Raw genomic sequence first — 21,625 nt, 5'->3', positions numbered from 1 at the left:
AGTGGGTTAAGCTGCTGTTTGGAATGCTAACATCCCATATGGCAATGCCAGTTTTGAGTCCAGGCGACTCTGTTTCTGATCCAGCTTCTGGCTAATGTGTCCTGAGAGGCAGCAGATGATGAGTCAATCACTCAGGGCCCCTGCTACCCATGTGGGAGATCCAGATGGAGTCTCAGGCCATTGCTATTGCCAGAATTTGGGTTAGTGAACCAAGAGATGGGAGTACTGTTGCTCTGCCTTCAAAGTGGATGAAAACAAATACATATTAAAAAAGAGTCTAGAGATCCAAGCAGATTTTAACATAGACTTTTTTATTAAATATGTAAAAAGATCAACGCAAGTCAAGTTATTCACATGTTCAGACAAAAAACTCTTCTACCATGCGACAATAGGTGGGCAATGTAAATGAATGAGATACATCTGAGTAAGATTCTTCTTCTATTAGCTCATGACTTATCTCTATTTATAATTAACAGTACATATGTTTACATTCCTTTCAGTTTACATTTTATATATAACAAAAGCTTTATGGTGTACTATTGAATTAAAGTAATCTGAATGCACATTAAACCTTAACGGAATAACGGGAATACTCACCAGGGAAGGGAGGAGTTCTTGGTTCCCTTCTGAAGTTGACTTCTCTCGGGTCAACAGGGTTTGTCTTTGTTTTTCCTGCTTTTCTGCTTAGAACGAACAGGGGCTTTCACTTTGCCCCCTGCCTCGATCACTTCCAGTCTGACCATGGCAGTGGAAGTGCTATAAGCAGCCATCTGTGGCGTGAGGGACACTAGGAATGAAATCTGGCTTCCTGAGAGGGCAGAATGGTGCACACACCCAGGGACACTCATCAGCCTGGCCTGAGGCTAGCTCCGAGAATGAGTGTCCCTGTGAGCAGAGGCCGAGAGCAGCCCATGGGGACTGTCTCCGAACCTTGGCTGGTCAAGGCTCTCCACAGCATCTGATGTCATCTAGGGTGCAGCACAAGGGAAGAGGTTGGCGATGGGCATAGGAAGAGGCATTTATAGCTCTTCTCCACGTAAATGGTCTCCCCCAATCCCTCAGTAACAAGAGTGGAATACAGTGGTTGGAGGTACGTTTCCTGTAGGCTAAGCTCTGCAACCACTGTGGTCATTGCTGAGAAGGTTGGGGAACTGGAGAGCAGTGGGAGGCTTATGCATGTTATCCAGGGTGAAGTGATGGGCCCGGCAGCGTGGCCTAGTGGCTAACGTCCAGGGTGAAGTGATTTCTAAAGAAGACTATCTGCTACTCATTCATGTGCTTCCGCATCACAGGAATCTTGGTCCACCCACCTGGGGAAGACTGAGCCATCCAGAACAGGAAAAGAATGGTCTAGAAACCACTGAAGTTGTAATCTGCATGGAATTATTTATTGTGCCTCTTTGCAAGAGCTGGTTTTTTAAAAGGAAAATGAGTACAACACACCATTAAGCACAATGCTGTGTATAGCACAGCCACTACCTGGAAGCAGGCGTGGGAGGATGTCACTGCCGAGAGTCAGGCTTTACAGCCCTGGAGAAATGAGCTGCCACTGTCGTGCAGAGTGAGCAGGAGAGAGAAGAAAGGGAAACCAAACACCACAGAACATCTGTCCGGTTCTGCACAGTGTGCTGCAACAACCTCAAAAATACAAGCCATCTTTTTCCACGTATGACTCAGTAAGTACCACTTTGCTGCAAAAGATTTATTTTTAAAAAGGCTTCTTTTGGCAAAAAGCTTTAGTGCTAGAATTTGGAAGTTAGAATTTCGTCCATTAGCAAAGAAATTTCAAAGCTTGGAGGAGACATAATTTGGAGATTTGATTTTGAGCTTTTCAGCTAAGCAGAAAGTGGGTGGGCAGGTTGGTTTCTTATTTTTGTTGTACCTGCTAAGTAACAAGTGAGTGGGAATCTGAAGTTAGAACCAACCAATCTGAAGTTAGATCCAGGAAGGGATTCCATTTATCAAAGGCGGTAGGGAGTGGGGCAAAGACTTTAAAAGAGACTTAAAAAATGTGCAAATATTAGTTTAAAAATAAGGAATGTGGATTAATTCAATAATGTTGCCTTTCCAAGTTGGCATGGTTTCGCAAAGGTCAATGACAAAGAGGGTCCTTGTTAAAGAGGGGGGATTCCTTACCCCAGAGGATATTTGGGTCATCGATTTCTGTTGTGTTATTCCAGTGTGAACACCAGCCTGCAGAAGCATGGTTCTTCCTGGGAATTTCTGCTATATATAAGGTTCTCCAGCCAGCATGCTGCAAGCTTAGGAGCTCGGGACTGCATGCCCATGGACGTTGCCTTCACTGGGACTCCCCCAGTGTGCAAGACAGCATTTGCATGGCAGGAAGAGGGATGAGGCCAGAAGACCTGGAGCCATACAGACCCCTCTGAGGGCTGGTAACTGATGACAACATCTTGGGGTAAGTAGCTGCCCTTTCCCCAAAGAGGACCCTGAGAAAGGAAACATTGTGAGAACCTGGGAAGTGGGAGCTGTACGGGGAGGGACGGAGCACATGGTGAGAGGGGCAAAGCTGAGAAATGTTTTCCTTGGGTGGATGTCATTCAAAACTGCCCACAGACTGGATGCCATCTAACAAGCTGCTGTATGAGCACTGCTGGGGCCTGCATCCTAGTTCTGAATCTTCCTTTTTCCCCTGTCATGTTGTCAGTAAGGGGAGAAACTAACCCTATATTCTTCCCCCATGATACAAGTCACTGTCATTATGGCTTTCATATCAAGGATCTGTTTCCCTTTGTTTCAACTGTTACACCAAATTTGTTTCGAGGTTAGACTCGCAAACATCAAAAGCACCACAAATGCATGTGACATCTAGTGACACTGGATTGAGAAATGCCAATATAAATACCATATATCAAATTACCATTGTTTCACACCAGGATAAAAAGGGGCGGTGGTTGTGGTGGTGATGGGGTGGGAAAGAGTTGTTCTGGAAAGAAATGAAGAAAAGAGCAGAACCAATCTCAAGCAGCCAAGTGGCAAAGTTGAAGGTATGTGACCCTATGATCTGTCAGGCAGGTGGCCAGACCAGCGCCTGCTAATGCATCTTGGCAAAGAAAATGGGAACTGAGTGCGGTGGCTGGCATGGGCAACGGTGCATTGATGTAACAGCAGATTAGGATGACTGGTTTCTGCTCAGCTTGAGGCCACACATGTTCCAATTCTCCAGAGGAAAAGTTCCCATGCACAATGGAGGTGTCAAGAGCTGCCAAGGAGGTCAGTACTCTTCCTGCTGCTGGGGCTGCTGTTCATGGACTTGCTCTTCGGCTTCCGGCTCTTCTGTGTGGCCCTCCTGTGTGTAGGATGGTGGGGGGGACATTTTAGTGGAGATGGCTCATCGTGTTCCCTCTGGGGGTCCCAACCCACATCAGGGCATGGCCTCGGATCTCAAAACTTGAAGGCCACCCATACACCTTGCTGTGCAAATGTCTCCCAGCTCCCAGCAGGTAGTTAAAGTACATGAAAGAATGACTCAGCTTCCTACTGATTATTCTAGAAAGCACAGTTGTTAGGCCTTAAGCTTCAATCCTCCCTTATATTCTGAAAGGAGGTCTTTATTAAACACATAATATATTGTTCCTAACTTCTGTAAAAGAGTGAACCAGAGTGATTTGAGAGTCATGAATGAACATCTTGTGGCTATGTTTCTTGTCCTGCTGCCTTGCTCCTTGCCTGCACTGGCCCCATGGCAGTGAGGTCACTAAGTGGATGGGGCTTGGACATCAGGGGAACAAACGTGTGAGTTGGTGGAGGAGGGGAGGAGAAGTTGAGCCTCACAGGCCACCCTGGGCAAGGAGGCTTCTCCCTGCAAGAAAACTCAGGGACTTGGGCCCAAAGACTCTGAGGTGACTATGTAGGGTGCTTGAGACCCACTCGCTTACTCACTGTACAGCGAGAATGGTCTGTGAACCAGACAGGTGAAGTGTTTCTCCACTTGGCCGAATGTCCAACCCAGAGAAACACAGCATGGTCATCCATCCCTCCCCTGCCAACCAGGGGTGGGGGGGCATTAACTTCTGACAGCCAGGTGTGTAAGTTCCTTCCTGTCCTGACTTCGCAAAGATGGATCAGCTTTTCAACCATACTCCCTTGGTTGGGCTACTAATTCACAGCCACTAACCAGCCCTGTGTTGTGGCACACAGAGGCAGCGCTGCAGTGTGGTACCTGCAGGAATGCCTATGTCTCCTCCCACTTTGACCACTAGTTCCTGTCTCTCCCCAGAGCTCCCTTGTTCTCTGGTCACCATTCCCTGTGCAGCAGAACAAATCCGATGCAAGACGGCCTTTGAATGCAGTGTGATCACCTCCCGGATCCCTGAGCTAGCCTGGGTATGCTCCCTTCTCCACAATATTTGCTCCTGTGCTAGAAAATCCTGTTTTTCTGGAACTTCTTGGCCTCAATTAATCCTCACTGTAAAAAATGAATATATGTGGAATTGAAGGTATCACAGGAGATTCAAAAACAGATGACTTGGTTTCAGACTATCAGCCAAGGTCATACACCACTGCTTTTTTATGATATAGTATAATGTCAAGGTTATAAAGCATGAGCTCTGGAGTTCACATTCCCAGCCCTAGTATATATAAACCTTGTTAGCTGTGGGCTCACAATAGCTCTGCTTCTTGGTTATGTCACCTGTAAAATGGGGGCTAATACCATCCTTGAATGATTTTTTTCAATGCATTTCATGGCTCAATGAACCAATGGATTTGATGCATCCAACAGAGGATGCAAGAAGTAAAGTAGGTGCCTTGGAAGATGCATGAGTGAGCTGTGATTATCATTTCTTATTGGCAGAATTCTTTGAAATATATTCTAGAACTGCAGCTAGCCCTTGAAGTATCCTTTCTGTGACATTCAGCAATGGGAGGTGACACTAGAGGTCTGGGTTCCAGCCTGGCTCAGGCCCCACAGGCGCACTGCACAAGCACAGGAGTGCTCTCTCCAAGCTCACCGCCACACTATTCAACCACCCAAGCCGCTCCAGCCAGCATGCTATTCTCTCCTAACATACCTACTGTTTTTCTGTCCCTTGCACTCAGTTGTCCTTTCATTGCAAAGGCTCTCTGAATCAATGAGATCCTCTGCTCCTCTCTTCCCATTTGGTTGCCTCCCCAGCCACTGCTGCAACTGTACCTCTTGGCAGTACCCTCTGCATCCTGCCTTGCACAAGTAGGGTGGTCTTCTCAGCTCAGAAAGCTAGTGCCTCAACTGCCCTGCACTTGCTGACACAGTGCAAGCAAGGAAACCATGCATATAACTTATCTCCTGTGAGGTAAAATCTCCCCTCTTGTCAGGGGAAAAGGTGGAGGGAGGATTAATGCTTGTGGGAGCTCAACAGGACAGTCGACTGGCAACGTGGGCCATCTGTTCTGCCGTATGCTCTGCTAAACTTATGAAAATGGGGGCATGCATTTGGCATAGCAGTTTACACACTGCTTGAAATGCCAGCATCCCATATTGGAGAGCCTAGATTCAATTTACGGCTGTTCCCGGTTCCAGCTTCTTGCTGATGCGCACCCTGGGAGGCTGCAGGTGACGGCTCAAGTACTTGGGTCCCTGCCACGCATGTGAGAGACCCGAATAGAGCTGCAACCTCATTCAGCTCCGGCTGTTGTACCATTTGGGGAAGTACACCAGCAGATGGAAGGGGACTCTGTCTTTTGTCTAACAAATTAAGAAAACACTAGTCTTCCTTGAAGCACCACTCACTGCCTTCACCCCCAAATTATGCTCTTTTCTCTAACTTCTAACCTCTGCACCCCTGCTTCTGTTGGCAGGAGCACTATAGACAACAGGCTACAGGCTCTGAGCCCCAGGGGATGAGGGATATATATATATATATATATATTTTTTTTTTTTTTTCTCATCCCAGCTTTTCATTGCTAATGTGGTGTCTTCTCCAGTGTATCTAACTGGAGCTAAACTGGAATCTGCTTTTCTCACAGAATTTTCTTGGTTGTGTGTGAGGCTACCAAAGATCTTAGAAATGGGCATCTGGTTTACATTTTACAGAAAATCTTGTTTGCATACGTCACAATTGGGAGTTAACTGTAGGATAATGGAGTTACCCCAGAGCTACGAGTTGACAGACCTGGATTCAAATAACTGCCAAGGCTGTAACAAGCTGCAGAACCAGGAACCCGTCAGATGAGGCCCCTGCTCGGGGCTCCTTTCCAAGCACAGAGAACAAGGGGGTGGGGCTGTTCCTTTGACCATGGCTTTGTGGTCTCCAGCAGGCTGAGAGCAGTTCCCCACACACACCAGGCTGAAGTCCCAGTGCCAAGACCCTGCCAGTGCTGTCCATTTCTGTAGGAACTGCATATCCAAGTCCCTGTCTTACTAGGTAATTAATTGGGTAATCCTGGCCAAAAACAAACCTCCCAGGTTATCCAGGGGCGGCTAATGCTTGGGGGCCAGTGAGGGCAGAGGAAATCTGGCAGAATATACCTGCGAGTTTGAGGTGGTGTTAACACACCTGTCACAGCTGAGAGTACCCAGCCTACCTCATGCTAGCACAGGCTCAGGAGGAGGGAACAGGGAGAAAGACAGAATGCCCTTGTGAAAATGAAGTGTTTATAGCCACATAGAAGCAGGATACCAGGCACGACTATGGCAAATACAGGACTGGTAGACTGGGGAGCCGTTCCCCTTCACTTGGGATGTGTGCATATCAACCATCACATTTTTCTAAATGTTTAACTAAGAGTAGTGTGTTCTAAGCTTTTGCCCTGGCTGTAATTATTACAGAAGCTGGAAGACAGGAAGACACCTGGCCACGGTGGGGGCACATTAGGGTCCAGGGAAGGAGATGAGTCCTCCTGGGGCTCCTGTGGTTTCCTGGACACGGGAGGTGGTGTGACTACTTCCCTGACCCCTAGCCCTGGGTATTCCCTCCTTTCTGACTTGCTCATGCTATTTCCTCTGTCTGTACCCCCACTTTCCCTATCTCTGGTCTGTACCCATTTAAATTCACAGCCCTCCTTCCACATTCGATAAATCTTGGCTGTGAACTGCCAGGCGCTTCCCGCACAAGTGTATTTATGCCTCTATGCTCCCCTTTATAATCTGACACGCACTCCCAACACTCGTGTTCCCGTCTCTCTCCCCTCCCTGGGGCTGTGAGCTCTTCTGAGATGCAGTGGTTGAGCCTTTTTTTTTTTTTCCAATTTACCCAGAGCTCAGTCCAGTGACAGAAACAACCTATCTCCAAAATGCCCCAGAGGAGCAAGGACATTTTAACCGAGGCTCCGGGGACGGTCAGTACCTGTGCTTCAGTTGGTGCGCCTCAGCCGAGAGAATCCACAAGGGAGCAGGCAGCCAATGCCCAAGCCCAGACAGCTGTGGCCCTGAGTTAAGTACTAGAGGAAAAGATAACAAGGATGAAAAAGAGAGGTGCTCGACACTTGGCTGACAGCCTGCCCTGGAAACTGTCGCCTCTGCTGACTGCTCTGCATTTCTACATCTCGCACCCACTATATTGCAGGGTTGCCTGACTCTAACAATCAGAGGCCTGTTGTCACACGATGGGGGGGGAACGTCATCTGATCTCTGCCATTCCAACCCGTGCTGACTGATGCTTAACTGAAGAGCACCCAAGACACCCCAGTCCTATTGGAGCTATACTCTCATCTCCAAACAGAAGCAGACACCCAGCCATGCCTGCTGGCTTAGGTTTGCGTGCATGGTCACTGTGAAAGCACCATGACCCAAGGTTAGCGTGGATGTGGTGGCAGCGTCCATGCCTATCTAACGTACAGGTGCCACCCATCATGGGAAATGGCCTAAAAATAAGAGACAGGGTCAAGGCTAAGCACCACGGGGCAAAAGGCAGAGTGTGTGTGTACGGGATGGGGTGGGGTGGTAGACAGTACTACTAGCACAGTGGCATCACAGCCATTGAGCACATTTCTCCCAAATGTGATGTAGGGGAGAGGGGTGGTGGTGAGGCTTCTGTGATACTCACTCCCCCTAGGTTGCCACAGAAATGGGATTCAATATCTTTGGGGAGAAAAGCACATGACTGAAGGCTTCAAGGTATTGGAGTGATTCCTTGAGCTTCTAGAAGCAGAAGCAGGAAGGAGAGGAGCCGAGCTGCTGCCTGAACTCTCCATGTCCACCTCTATATTCTACCTATAGTGTGCATATGTGTGGTGTACTGCAGCACACAGCGTGGTGCCCAGGCCTGCGGCCATTTTGTCTTTCTTTCTGTACAGAAACCAAACAAAATAGGTCTTTCACACTGTAAACAAGGACACCCAGAATATCTTAGGACCAAATGCCCCGATACATAATGTTTGGAACTTTCCAGACACAAATTTGCACTACACTGTCTCCTAGCATTGGAAAATTGAGCCAGCAACTACACTGAGGATTTTTGCTCTGGTAGCCCACACACAGAGTTTAAGTCTGTTCTCTTACACTTTCCAACAGCCTGGTTACTCTCGAAGTAATTCTCTTTTTGGATTCCGGATACATTTAAAATCCTTACCATACAGTGACATGGTAATGACAAGCTCGCTCTCCTCCCTAATTATGTTTTCTACTATTTGATAATAGTAGCACAGTGTCCAAGATGACAAAACAAGGTGTAGGAAAGTTACCACCTAGCCAGAAAAAAATTCTTTATGGAGTCAGAGTTAAACAGATGGAGGCCCAGAAGAAGAGGCCAAGACAAGACCCGATGCTGTCAATGAGCCACATGAGATGAGGAAATCCAGGCAGGGAAGGGGTTTGACCACCGTTCTCACACACACAGGCCTGTTTGGCAGAAGTAGGCAGTCTGGGCTAGAGGTTTTGGCAGGTAAGGGCAACACTTATTTCCTCCCTGCCCATGGTACCCACTATGCTGAGAGGCTGGTCATGTGGCCCTCAGGCTCACTGGAACCTATTAATTGTGAGTCACCGGGCAAGTAATTTCATCTGTACATGGTCAACAAGTAACACTACTCATTGCATAAGATGCAGTCAGGGGGAGAAATGCTTATAGACTATGAATCTGGTGTCTAATACACACCAGACACTCAATGTCACTGTTAACTATTATTCCATTCAAAAGGTGCTCTGGCTTGGAGAAAAGGCCATGAACTCATGAGTCAGACTAGTTGCTCACGATCTTAGAAAAGGCATTTAACCCCTCCTATCTTAGCTTCCTTCAATTTTAAAATGGAATAATAATCACTAATAGTATTTGAGATAAAGAGGCTAATAAGTTAATATACAAAAAGTCTTATACTGCATTGTAGGCACTTGGGGCAACGAACATGTTTGATCTATTACTCAGTTTTGCTGTTCCCTGGGGTGTGTGCAGGACCAGTTTTCTGCATGCAGAGAAGCAGGCTGGCTTCCTCAGCCCTCCTGCCTGTCCTTAGCCAGGGCAGTTCTCTCCATGAGGTTCACCTGACATGCTCTTACAGGGTATGCTCTCCACGCAGGATCTGAACCCAAGGACTTCCCTACCCCTGGAAGCCCAGGCCTGGGAAGAAGTGTTGACCCTGCATGCTGGGCTTTCTCACAGACAGCAGCACCATCCACCTTGCTGCTGTACATACCATGTTCAATTGCCCTAATCAAGCTTTTGAACAAATAATCATCTCTCAGCAAGTTGGGACCCAGCATCCTGCACCAATACAAGGTTAAGCTCTGTCACCCACAAGGTCACAGTCACACCACCAATCAGCTATCATTTCCCCGAAAATATCCAGAAACCAAAACCACAACCATGAACTGAAACCGTCATCCTGCCTAGGACCTAACCACAGATTTCTGGAACTTCAAAATCTACATTCTGACCTATGGATCATCCTGAAAGAAATTCAGAAGAAATCAAGACAAATTAAAGACAGTCATGGGCTAATCTTCCATGCCCCAGACACAGTCCCTCACATTTGAGGAACATGTCACTGCTAGGATTTGAAGTCACACACAGAGTAATCAATGGCCTGGCCTTCAGCAGGAGGAAGGTGAAGAAAGCTTGCTGGTGGCCTGCGAAGTCCCATGGAAATAACACGTGCACATGACCTCACCACGGTGTCCTCTGAGCACCTGCTGGCCTTCCAGTCAAAGAAACTGTCCTGACGGTGCTCTCCAGCTCCAGTCCAGGCCAAGAGGGCTCCAAACCCCAACCTCTGCTGTCCAGAGCAAAGCTCTGCTGGGCTCTGGCTCCCTGCTGTCACAGGTGGGTCTATGGTGGCCTGTTCCTGCCATTTGTCCACCCTACCCCCTCGCTGCTTTCACTGTTCCTTCCTGCTCCTCACACCTGCCTCTTATCACCCAATAGTGTCACCTTCGGGGACTGCCCCCTCAGTACATTCACAGGTAAGCAGCAGCCCCTGTGGCAGGTGCTCCCCTCTAGAACAGGGCACCGAGCAGTCTTTCCAGCCAAGGTCTTTCCCACAGGCCTGGTCTGTCCTGACCACAAGAAACCAAGCTGACCAGCTACCCGACACAAACAGCTGTGTGGCTTATGGGGCTGGCCAAAGCATCTTGGTTGTATTCTCCTTTAACCACACTGTGATCTCATAAAGGAAAAAGGATTCTCAGAGCAATTCTTCTTGCTCATCTGCTGAGATGTTGAAAGCCACTTGAGCTCCAGCTGTGTGTTTCTCTCAAGTCTCTCTGCTCCTTTCCAACCATCTCTTCCCAGACTAACTCATGAATGCATGTTCCAATTCCATGGGCCTAGTCATTATGATAATGGTGTGTATTCCTTTGGAAATATCATATGTGTTAACTGAGCTGCAATTTTCATTAGGTCACAGTAAAGACATTCTAAGGCATGCAAGCAGGTCTACTGCTCTTTGGTCAGGGAGGCCACTTCTGAACTTGGGAGAGGAGGACCCAGCTCACTCACGTGTTCTTCTGAAGCATACAGCACGTCCATTAGTCGCTGCACGAGGTCATCATTTTCTTGCCCATGCTCCTGGCAGAGAAGCTCAATCTCTCTCAACTTTCCAAAGTAGAAATCCCGTTCCTTTTCCACACCTTCAAGAGCAAGTTTTAATGAATGTACCTGTAAGAGAATGAGGGAGGGGAAACGAAGCCACAAAGTAGAGTGTAAGAAATAAGGAAGCAACTCTGCATGTGTGTCAAGACCCAAAACAAGGGAAGAGACATGACAAATAACCAAGTCTGAAGGAGAAGGGACAGGTCTGAAGGCCTGTGGTCTTGAGCCTGAACTTGGGCCAAGATGTCCAATCTCAGTGGCACGCTGGTCCCTCCCTCCAATCCACCATTCACTGACAAGGGTCGAACAATTCCTCTCACTTGCACAATTCTGCCCACACTTGGAGCAGGCTTCCTTCCCCACTAATATGGTTGTAGCACACCTTCTGATCTGTTGCTCTGATGTGCCCAAATCTATGTGTTGAAGTCCCAACCCACTGATATGGTGGCATGAGAAGGTGTACCTCTTGGATGTTACCAGGTCACCAGTGTGAGCAAGCATGGATGGACTGAAAGAGGCCCCCATGAGCTTGCTCACCCTTCCACAGGGGCAGACATGGTGGGAAGGTGCCATCTACCAGGCTGGGGGCCTCCAAGACACCAAATCTACTGGTACTGCAATCTCGGATGCCCCTGTGCTTTGCTTACAAGGTGCCCAGGTCACAGTATTTAGTTACAGTGGCCCAAACAGATTAGATCAATTAGCACTGGCAGGGAAGGGATACAGCCATTAGGAGGAAGGCCAAGGGGTTGAGTGTTTTAAGTGTTGACATGTAGATGTTTCTCAGCACCCTTCTTTCTTCAGATCAGCTGTATTAAGAGCCACTTTTAGGCTATCACAAAGCACCCTGAGCCTAACAAGACTAGTATTCACTGAGAAATAGGGTCTTGGCACCCTTGGGTGGGTGAGACTGGAGTCCTGGCTGAATGTGGGTCAGTCTTGACGTCTCTGGTTCATTGTGAATCATGGATACAGCAGGAAGGTATTAACATTCCATTCTCCCAGCAAAATAGCCTTGTCCCCTGGCTTAGGCTGTAAGGATCTCCCAAGGCTGTGCAGCTTGTCCTGGAGTTGGCAGGGAACGAGTCCACGGCTGAAGTGGGGCCCAACAATACAGGCACGTGGAGCTGAGCTGTGACAAGCACAGCTTGGATGTGTCAGGGCTCAGGCTGCTAACCTGTGACACATGGGGTAGCTCATGTTGTCGGCTCCAGAGTTTTGTAACCCTCCACTCATTTACATTTGTGCAGAGGGCTTTTTTTTTCTTCCTCTTTTAAAAATTTATTTGAAATGCAGAGTGACACACTGAGACTGTCCATATGCTGGTTCAACTCCCCCAGCTGGCCAGGGCTGGGCCAAGAGGAAGCCAGGAGCCTGAAACTCCAACCTAGTCTCCCATGCAGGTGGCAGGGACATAAGTACTTCTGTCATCATCTACTACCTTTCTGGGAGGATTAGCAGGGAGCTGAACCAGAGGCGGAGCAGCCAAAGGGGCTGGTGCTGTGGGGTGGTGGGTGAAGCTGCCACCTGTGACATCTGCATTCCAGGTGGGCACCAGTTTGAGACTGAGTTGCTCCACTTCTGATCCAGCACTCCCCTGCTAATGTGCTTGGGAAAGCAGTGGAAGACAACTCAAGTGCTTGGGCCCCTGAACCCACATGGGAGATCTGAAAGAAGCTACCTGGCTTCAGCCTGGCCCAGCTCTAGCCACTGCAGCCATCTGAGGAGTGAGCCAGATCTTTGTTCTCTCTCTGCCTTTCAAATATGTAAATAAGTAAATAAATCGTTCTTTTCCCTTTTTTTAAAGTGGGGCAGCCAGGACTTAACCTGAAGTGGGATCTGGTGTTGAAAGCCGGAGCATAGCTGTGCCACAGCACTGGCCCAGAGACAATATTCTATAGGAGGTACAACCAAGTCTTTCATGGGCCTCCTGTGGGAAATATACTGCAGTACAGTAAACATCACCCATCACAGAATGACATGATATTTCAAAATTACATTAAGAATGCAAAATGTTCTTTTAAGAAATAATTCTGGACCTCCATATGTGCTATTTGTCAGACTGGAAATACTGATTCACGCCAACATCTACGAGGCACTCAAGCAGGGCCCATTTACTTCTTATGGACCTGGTAAAGATGTGTCTGCCTGAAAGACGCAGGAAAGTGGTCCTTCAGTGGCACTCTCGCTGATGTCCCCATCCAGCTGCTCACACAACCGCCGGGGCCAGCTTCCAATGCTAGGTTCTGTTTACGCCCCAGCTGGGGTGTGTCTAAAAACTGAAGCCACTAAACCTTTATTCCAAAAAGTAAGATGACTTCCCTCATTTAAAAATTCTTTTTGGCTTTAAACAAAGCAACTTTCTCGGGGCATTTGGACTGGCACCCGAGCCACCAGGGGTGTCAGCTTCTTGGTTCCAGGTGAGGACACATGCAAGCCAGGAAAACTTGATTTGCCTGCCTCCTTCAAGTGTTGTGGTCTGATTGATGGCCAACTACCAACGCTTCCGTGCAAACCCCAAGCCTGAGTGGGCTGCTCCGGGTGCACGAGGTGCTGAACTGTAAACAGGACCCTGTACAAACCACAAGCAGCTAACCTGGCTGGGAAAAGGTCAACTGGCAAATTCCATTTCCCTAGTCTCACTAAGACCAAAGCCAGCCTCCTCCTCATGTGCCTTGACCACAGTGACAGCTGACGTTGCAGATTGGCCCTCGAGGAAAGGCAAGGGTGAAGCTCTTGCCTGTCATCTCAGCCCCTGCCTGTGTGTTCACAGTGTGCAGGTCCTTGCAGTCTTGGCACTCAGAACCACAGCCACCTCTGTCAGCTCTAACCAATGTCCCTGGTCCCCAAGCCCCCCTCCTCCACAGTCCTGGAGCATACAGTGACTCTTGCCTGCTTCCTGTTTGCTACCTCACATCCAGAAACAGTGTCCGATTATTTTACTAACGTCCCTGTCTCCTCCACATTTTTCAATTCATTTCTAGCACTGCAATTGTCTAGCACAGTGGGACTTTCATAGTCTATCATGGGAGATTGCCTGAACAAAGGCATAGGGCCAAGTAAATGAAAATTCTGAAGGTTTATGGCACTTGTCACTTTCTCTATTACCACTGTAATTCACGCTTCAGCTCAGGCATTTCCACACAGCCCCCCTTGTCCCACCATCCTCAGTTTCAGCACTGTGCTGCCTGGGTGGCCATCATCAGCCCTGGGGGCAGGCACTTCTGCAGGCTCCAAGAGCAGAAAACAGGGAAAGTAAGACCAGATGGGCAGGGAAACGGGCCTGGCCTAAGTGCTTGGAAAATGTTCGTTTGATGAAGGGCTTAAAATTTAGGATTTGTCCAACCTTCTCCATAAAGACAGCCACTACCATGGGGCCTCACAGTGTAGGCACTGGGAGTATGCTAACTGGAAAGGCAGGCCAGTGGACGGGCTGTGTCTTTCTATGTCCCTTCTAGAGCGGCATGTTGCATGGGAGGACGGGTCAAACGAGGCATTTTGGAGGTCAGAATATGGGCTAATGAGAACACTAATGGGAGCCTAGCACCAGCCTTCAGGAGAGGAAGTGCGCTGGCTAGTGAGGGCTGCAAGGGGCAGGGGTGGGAAGGTCCTCAGGTTCCCATGGGGACCAATTGGGCAGGAAAGGTAAGAACCTGAGTGTGGTGGAGGAAGGAGAGGCATTGCGACTGGGCTTGAGATACTGACAATTTCAAAAGAATTTTGATTTTTTTTAGAAGACAGTTATAAATCCAAAATATTATAGACCCATGGCCCGCTTCTTTGTATACTCAGACTCATCTGGAGCCTTGGTCCTGCATGCTCGCGCCATCCTTACTGCCTCATAGCTGAGAAGTCTGTCCTGCAGACTCCGTGGGCTCAGGCTGAGAACACAGTTTCTGAGTCAAAGCCCAACCCACCAAGTGACTAAGAGTTGCACCTTTTTCATCTAAGGGGCCAGCTTTGGAAAGAAACACCCTCATGAAGCAACTGCCTGCTTTCTTCACTAGATTTGTGATTGCAAATATGCAATTATCTCAGAAACTGTTCCCAGACTTGCTGGTTCACGAAGAATGAGATTAATCACTGGGGCTGCCCCGGGGTGGTGCTGTGGCTGGGAATGGCCAGGTGCTGAAGGGGATGGGGCTGGAGCAAGGCTGAGACCACAGTGGAGGGGCAGCCAACGTGAGCAATTCTGCTGCACTTGTGGGGGTAGGGTGGCTTCCATGGTGGACCCTTTAATCCCTACTGTCTTACTACTTTTAAACAGGGATCACCTTTGGCAAAAATCAGGTAGCCTTGACTAGAAGCAACCTGGGGTGGGTGCTGGTATAACAGGTAAAGTCAGGCATCCTATGTGGGCACCAGTTTGAGTTCTGGCTACTCCATTTTTGATCCAGCTTCCTGTTAATATGCCTGGGGAAAGCAGCAGAAAATGACCCAAGTGCCTGGGTCCCCATACCTACATGGTTGGTGTGGCCCAGCAAAGGCCACTGCGACCACTGGGATGAAAGAGCAGATGGAAGTATGCACTCTCTCTGATTCTTTCTTTCTTTCTTTCTTTCTTTCTTTCTTTCTTTCTTTCTTTCTTTCTTTCTTTCTTTCTTTCTTTCTTTCTTTCTTTCTTTCTTTCTCTTTCTTTTCTCTCTCTCTTTCTTTCTTTTTTTTTTTTTTTAAGATTTACTTATTTTTATTGCAAAGTCAGAGATACAGAGAGGAAGATCTTCTGCCCGATGCTTCACTCTCCAAGTGACTGCAATGGCTGGAGTTAAGCCAATCTGAAGCCAGGAGTCAGGAACTTCCTCCAGGTCTCCCAAGACTTTGGGCCATCCTCGACTGGTTTCCCAGGCCACAAGCAGGGAGCTGGATGGGAAACGGAGCCACCGGCACTGGAACTGGCGCCCATATGGGATCCTGGCATGTTCAAGGTGAGGACTTTTTAGCCACTAGGCCATCACGCCGAGCCCTCTCAGATTCTTTTAACACACACACACACACACACACACACACACACACACACAAAATTTCAAAAGTAACCTAGGATTTTATATTGGGAATTTCAGACAGTGCAGCTAGTTTTACTATGATCATAAGGAATATTAGCCAGAATGGAAGGTAGTTCTGTCTATAACACAGTCTTTTAGGTGCCTTCACTGCAGTACTGCGTGAAGGGCTCCTGTGGCATTTGACTGCTGTCAACATGGGCAGTGGTTGAAGTTTTTGCTGTCTGTAGCTCTTTGAGGGCCAAGAGGGATCTATCCTGCCCCCATTCTGCTGCTCACAGGAAGCAGGGGGCCTGTCACACAACAGGTGCTGCGAACAATAGCTCAGAGGCTGGGAGAAGGCAACAGCCTAATCCTCTAACAGCCTTCAAACCCCATCCAGCCTGGCCAGCAGCAGGCTCAGAGGTCTGGCCTGGAGATAGCAACGGCCACTGAGAAATGGAGGAGCAGATGCGCAGGCTTGGAGCAAGGGAAAGCCAGGTATTGCTTCACAGTGTACAGCCCCAAGATCCGCGGGTGACATCTGTCATCATTTACGGGCTACTGACGGACTCTTGTGAAGTCATGCCAACTACTCTTTCAGGCTGGGCACCACTGATTACACTGTCCCTCCCTCATCGCAGGGGCTTTGCCCTAGCCCCTTAGTCACATCATTGCTGCCAGAGGGACAAGGAGTTAGTTACCTGTTCATTAAGCTGTATGACCTGGGTTTCTAAGTCTTTATCAGATTTGGATGCTGAGCCGCTGGATGAAGCCCTTTTGGCAGAAGAGGGACGAGAAGGTGTGGATCCTGGTTTAGATGCTGGATTTGATTTAGCCGCCCCTGAAAGCAACAACAAGAAAAACTGATAAATATTAGCAACCCTAGAAATGCTTTTTAGAGAGAAAGCCAAGGAATGGCACAAAGGGAGTTTACTGGAACGTCCAAGGGCTATTTGTTGTGACACCTTCCATTCTGGGAGCAGCACAGGTGTGCCTGGCAGTGGTGCCACCTGGATGGCTTAGGCACCCTTTGTGAGCACAGCTCTTTCCTCAAGGATCATGAGCTTCTCGCAACTGGCCCCTGACCTCCACAGACGAGACTAGCAGATTCTGCGGGATCTTGAGCTCTTTTAGAAAGATTTTTCGATAGAGCCCATTACTCTGAATTTCTAATAACCCACAGAAGACTGGATAACTGATTAATACTTTAGAAGACACAGTCATACACATTGACTTTTTTTCTCCCTCTTTGAATGTATTTTCTAGCTTCAGCAGTGAACAGCCCAGGGCCAAGGTCATTTCCATGGCAGTCAGCACTCCTGGTGCTCCGATCTTGGTTTCCCAAGGTTATTCTCAAGGGTTTCTTGAGAAAAGGCTGATTCCAGGGGCAGGGCAGGAATGTACAAGGTACCACCTATTATCATGAAGCCAAAATGTGTTCCAGGATTACATGTCAAAAGGACACAGGGACCAGCTTGAAGAGGCTCCCAACTAAGCCACACTTGGGACAAATCTAATCAGGAAAAATAATGACTCTAATGTGATGCATTAGATAGATAAAAAGCCATCTCTTGTGGTGAGAGAAAGTGTGTGTAAGTGTGTGTGTGTGTGTGTGTGTGAGAGAGAGAGAGAGAGAGAGAGAGAGAGAGAGAGAGAGAGAGGAAGGGAAAGGGAGTGTGTGCTTGCATGCATGAGAAGGGTATTGTGGGGAGCAAAATCTTTACAGGACACTGACAGTTTATGAATGCAGAAGAAATACTACAACTGGTGAACTACTGCAACATTCATTCATGCTCCTGGCTTCTGCCTGGCCTGCCTTGGCTTTTGTGGGCAACTCAGGGAGAGAAATAATAGATCTTTTTCTCTTCCCAGATGCCCTGTCTCTGCCTCTCTCTGTGACTCTCTTTCGAATGAATTAACAACAACAACAACAAAAAAGTAAGGACCCATAACTAGTAGCCAATTTGGAAAAGGCTCCAGGACACCAAAACTTGAGATGAAAGGTTTGTGTGGGAAGGCAGTCACATGTGCTGAAGTGTTACAAGCTAATTATTACAAAGGGGGGAATGTACCTTTCACAGGGCCCTCTAGGGCCAGCAGCTTAACTAAGGGGTCTACTTACCACCACTGATAATAACAAACAATTTTAAACAGAACCCTGGTCTCAGAGAAAACCAGAGTGATCAGGGTTCTGAACTCTTTCTGAAAGAGTTCAGCTCACAGCAGACTCACCATAGATACAGGAATGGCCTCTGCCATCCAAATATAACCTCAAGTTTATGGACTTCATACATAGCTTGAGAAAGCATGGGGCATTGTGATGGCCCACATGCTCCTTTATTCTCTGAACACAGTGCCACTCAACCAGGGGGCAGCCCTGCATGCACCCCTTGGCCCAAATCCCTAGTACAACCATCAATCTTCTACCCTTCTAGAAAAATCTTGGAGGGCAGGATTCCTCTCTGTCACCCCACTGTATAACTGAACATACTTCTGGTGAAAGAAAAGACGTTCAAACAAATATGTGAATAAGCACATTCAACCCATGTATGTGGTTTCCAATTTCACAGTTCATTTCCAACTTTACAGTGCACTGGTACCAACAGGGTAGAAAAAGCAAGGTGACAGCAGCTGCAAGTTGCAACTAATATCCTAATTATAAAGTAGCACCCAGGATGACTATAAAATTTATGCCTATATGACTTCAAGTGCCGGCAGTTATAACTTTCAAAGGCAAGCCAGGCATACACCCCAAAGGGCACTGACAGGGCCACAACCTTTAAAAAGCACACCTCTCCCTGGCACGGCAGCCTAGTGGCTAAAGTCCTCGCCTTGCACGTGCCGGGATCCCATATGGACAATGGTTTGTGTCCTGGCAGCCTCGGTTTCTATCTAGCTCCCTGCTTGTGGCTTGGGAAAACAGTCAAGAACAGCCCAAAGCCTTGGTGCCCTGCACCCATGTGGGAGACCTGGAAGAGGCTCTGGGCTCCTGGTTTCAGATCCGTGCAGCTCTGGCCATTGCAGCCACTTGGGGAGCTAGTCCATGGACGGAAGATCTTCCTCTCTGTCCTCCTCTCTGTATATCTGATTTTCCAATAAAAATAAATAAATCCTAAAAAAAAGCACACCTCTTTATCCTCAAGGAGGAGATAAACACAAAGGATCTACTTAAAAAACACAGGGTGTGTGCAGTAGTTAGGATGCTATCTGCAACACCTGCACCTCGTGTCAGAGTTCAGTGCCAGCACTGCTTTTGAGTCCAAACTCTTGCTAATATACACCCTAGGAGGTAGTGGCCTAGCTAGCTATTTGGGGATCTTCAACCCATATGGGAGACTTGGATGTGTTGCTGCTTCCAGACTTTAGCCTGGCCCAGTTCCAGCTGTTAACAGCGATTGGGGAGTGAACCTCTGCCTATCTAATGTCCTTAAATCTGTACCCAGACACCCTTTAAAATCAGAAACTAGAAATACCTCATATGTTACAATGGAGGTGATTAACCTAGAAATGCCTCAAGTTGTCTGAGTAGTCACAGGTTAAGTCTGAAAGGACCAGAGGACAGCACCATGGCAGAAGGCTCCTGAGGATTCTAGACTCTGTTTGGCTTGACTTTGTCACTGTGATGGAGCTGCTAGGATCCCTCACCTCTGAAAGCCCATCAGGACACTCCGGGAACACGGCTTCCCAGTGCCACTGCCCAGGTTCTTGAACCAAAGATCAAATTAGCTAGGCCAAGAATCAATGTGGAGGAACAGGCAGGGGAGGCTGACTGGGATGCCCCACTGGGCAGGAGGCAGCCACCAGCCCAGCACAGGGACTAGCACTGCGCTGTAGCAGGTAGAGCTGCTGCACCCCATATGACTGTTGGTTCAAGTCCTGGCTGCTCCACTTCCAACCCAGCTCCAAGCTAATGGCCTGGGAAAGCAACAGAGGATGGTCTAAGTGCTTGGGCCCTGGCACTCATGTGGGAGACCTGGAAGAAGCTCTTGACTCCTGGCATTGGATCAGCCTAGCTCTAGCTCTAGCTGTTGCAGCCATTTGGGGAGTGAACTCCCAGATGGAAGACTTATATGGAAGATGTATATATACACATATATAAAAAAGCATATTTAGAAGGAGATATATATTTATATATAATATACTATATTTATGTATTATATATATATAGTATATGATATATGTAAAATATAGAATAAACAAGTTCCTTCTGATCTTACAAGCAAGACTTCACATCTTAATACAGACAACATCCAACAGAAAGTAAGGCAGAGGTCATCCAGGCTCAACGGCCTTGACTTAGTATTTTATTCAGGCTTGCCACAGGGTATGTAGTGAAGGTCCCAAATGACACAGCTGTGGTCTCTGCCCTCTAGTGGCCCAGTCACCTAGGAAGTCTCTGCAACATTCTCAGCTAGTCTCTTGTGGTCACTGATCCGAGCAGGGCTGTCACCCCTGCGGCTTCTCATTGGAGTGGCTCCGTGGAGTAGCCTGCCAGTCTTGGTGCAGACAGCATCACAGACATTTTGCTCAGAGCAAATGTCATGGCACATTTCTCTAAGGGCTCCCATTGGACAACAGGACACACCTCTGTTTTGTTTACCACTTATGCCCTCATAGCCAATCCCAGGGCATGATCCTGAGACACTCAACTACAGTTTTTATAATTCATGAAACAACTCCCCACAGAGGCACTGCTCTAGGTTTGATACCGGCAAAACCTGGAAGAGCTGTGCCTATGTCACAGTCACAGACAGCAAGAGCCAACAGTGCAGGAAGGAAATGAGGCAAAAGCTGTCAGCCATCCAGAGAGAGAGAGAGAGAGAGAGAGAGAGAGAGAGAGAGATATTTTCCTTGACTTCCTTCAAGAAAGGAAGGCTCCCTGCCTCCAGCCGATCTACACAGTTGAGACCACGGGCTGAGTGGGTAAACCCAGCCAGCTGGACTGAGTGGGTTGTGGCAAAGTGGTTTGTGCCAGACTGTCCAAGTTCTCTGTGTCTGCTGGCCCCTCCTGTGTCAGGCCCTGTGGACAGCAGGCAGCCCCCTGCTCATTCCAGACAGACCTCTCTATGTAGGTCAGCAACGGTGACATGGCTGCTTGTAGTCACCAAGTGTGGCTCATCAGACAAGCTTGTGTTCTTACACACTGCCTTGTCCTGGCAGCTGATGGCTGCCACTAATGTCTCCAAGATATCATCAAATGAGTAAAAAAAAAAAAAAAGCCATGCAGCTGTTTGATTAGAAGGAGGACAAGGTCATGGGGTCAGGGAAGAGTGGCAAGGAAGCTGGCGGGAAGGGAGATGTCATGCAGGGACAGAAGAGAGGGTGGAGATGGCCGACTTTCCACGCCTAATGGTGGATGGGCAAGGGCTGCTGTGGTACCAAGGCTGTCCTGGTTCCTGCCCAGGGACACTGCTGCTATGGACAGAGCCTGACTTCAGTTCACCTGTGCAGCTGCCTCTCCAAACTGCGGTTCCTTCTGCTGGCACCTTGTGGCTCGTGGAACCTAGCTGTGGAGCTGCGGTCTCTCATGCCAGCCCTACAGGCATGTAGCTACAGATCTTCTGCTGAGAAAAAGGAGGGTGAGGAAAGTCAGGCTGCTCTTGAGGAGTGAGTGGGTATGGGAGGGGCAGGGGCTGGGTACCTCTTCCACTGATACCACACCAAGGAGGGAAGAACAGT

General features: G+C 48.3%; 1 protein-coding gene across 3 annotated transcripts in view; it reads right to left on the bottom strand.

Moving 5' to 3' along the window:
* Positions 1-294: 294 nt before the first annotated feature.
* MAPRE2 (microtubule associated protein RP/EB family member 2) overlaps positions 295-21,625 on the bottom strand; it is a 152,994-nt gene continuing 131,663 nt past the window's right edge. For all 3 annotated transcript variants that reach the window (XM_040984882.1, XM_040984881.1, XM_040984883.1), the window contains 3 exons: positions 16,648-16,787; positions 10,872-11,030; positions 295-3,310 (listed from right to left, as the gene is read on the bottom strand). In XM_040984882.1, the coding sequence (XP_040840816.1) occupies positions 3,236-3,310; positions 10,872-11,030; positions 16,648-16,787 (374 nt within the window). In that variant the 3' untranslated portion in view covers positions 295-3,235. The remainder of the gene's footprint in view (positions 3,311-10,871; positions 11,031-16,647; positions 16,788-21,625) is intronic.

Source organism: Ochotona curzoniae, unplaced genomic scaffold, assembly GCF_017591425.1.
Source record: "Ochotona curzoniae isolate NIBS_2020 unplaced genomic scaffold, NIBS_Ocur_1.0 contig_43, whole genome shotgun sequence".
NCBI classification, from domain to species: Eukaryota; Metazoa; Chordata; class Mammalia; order Lagomorpha; family Ochotonidae; genus Ochotona; species Ochotona curzoniae.
Note: the sequence above shows the minus strand (reverse complement) of the source record. Positions and strands in the feature narration are given on the sequence as shown.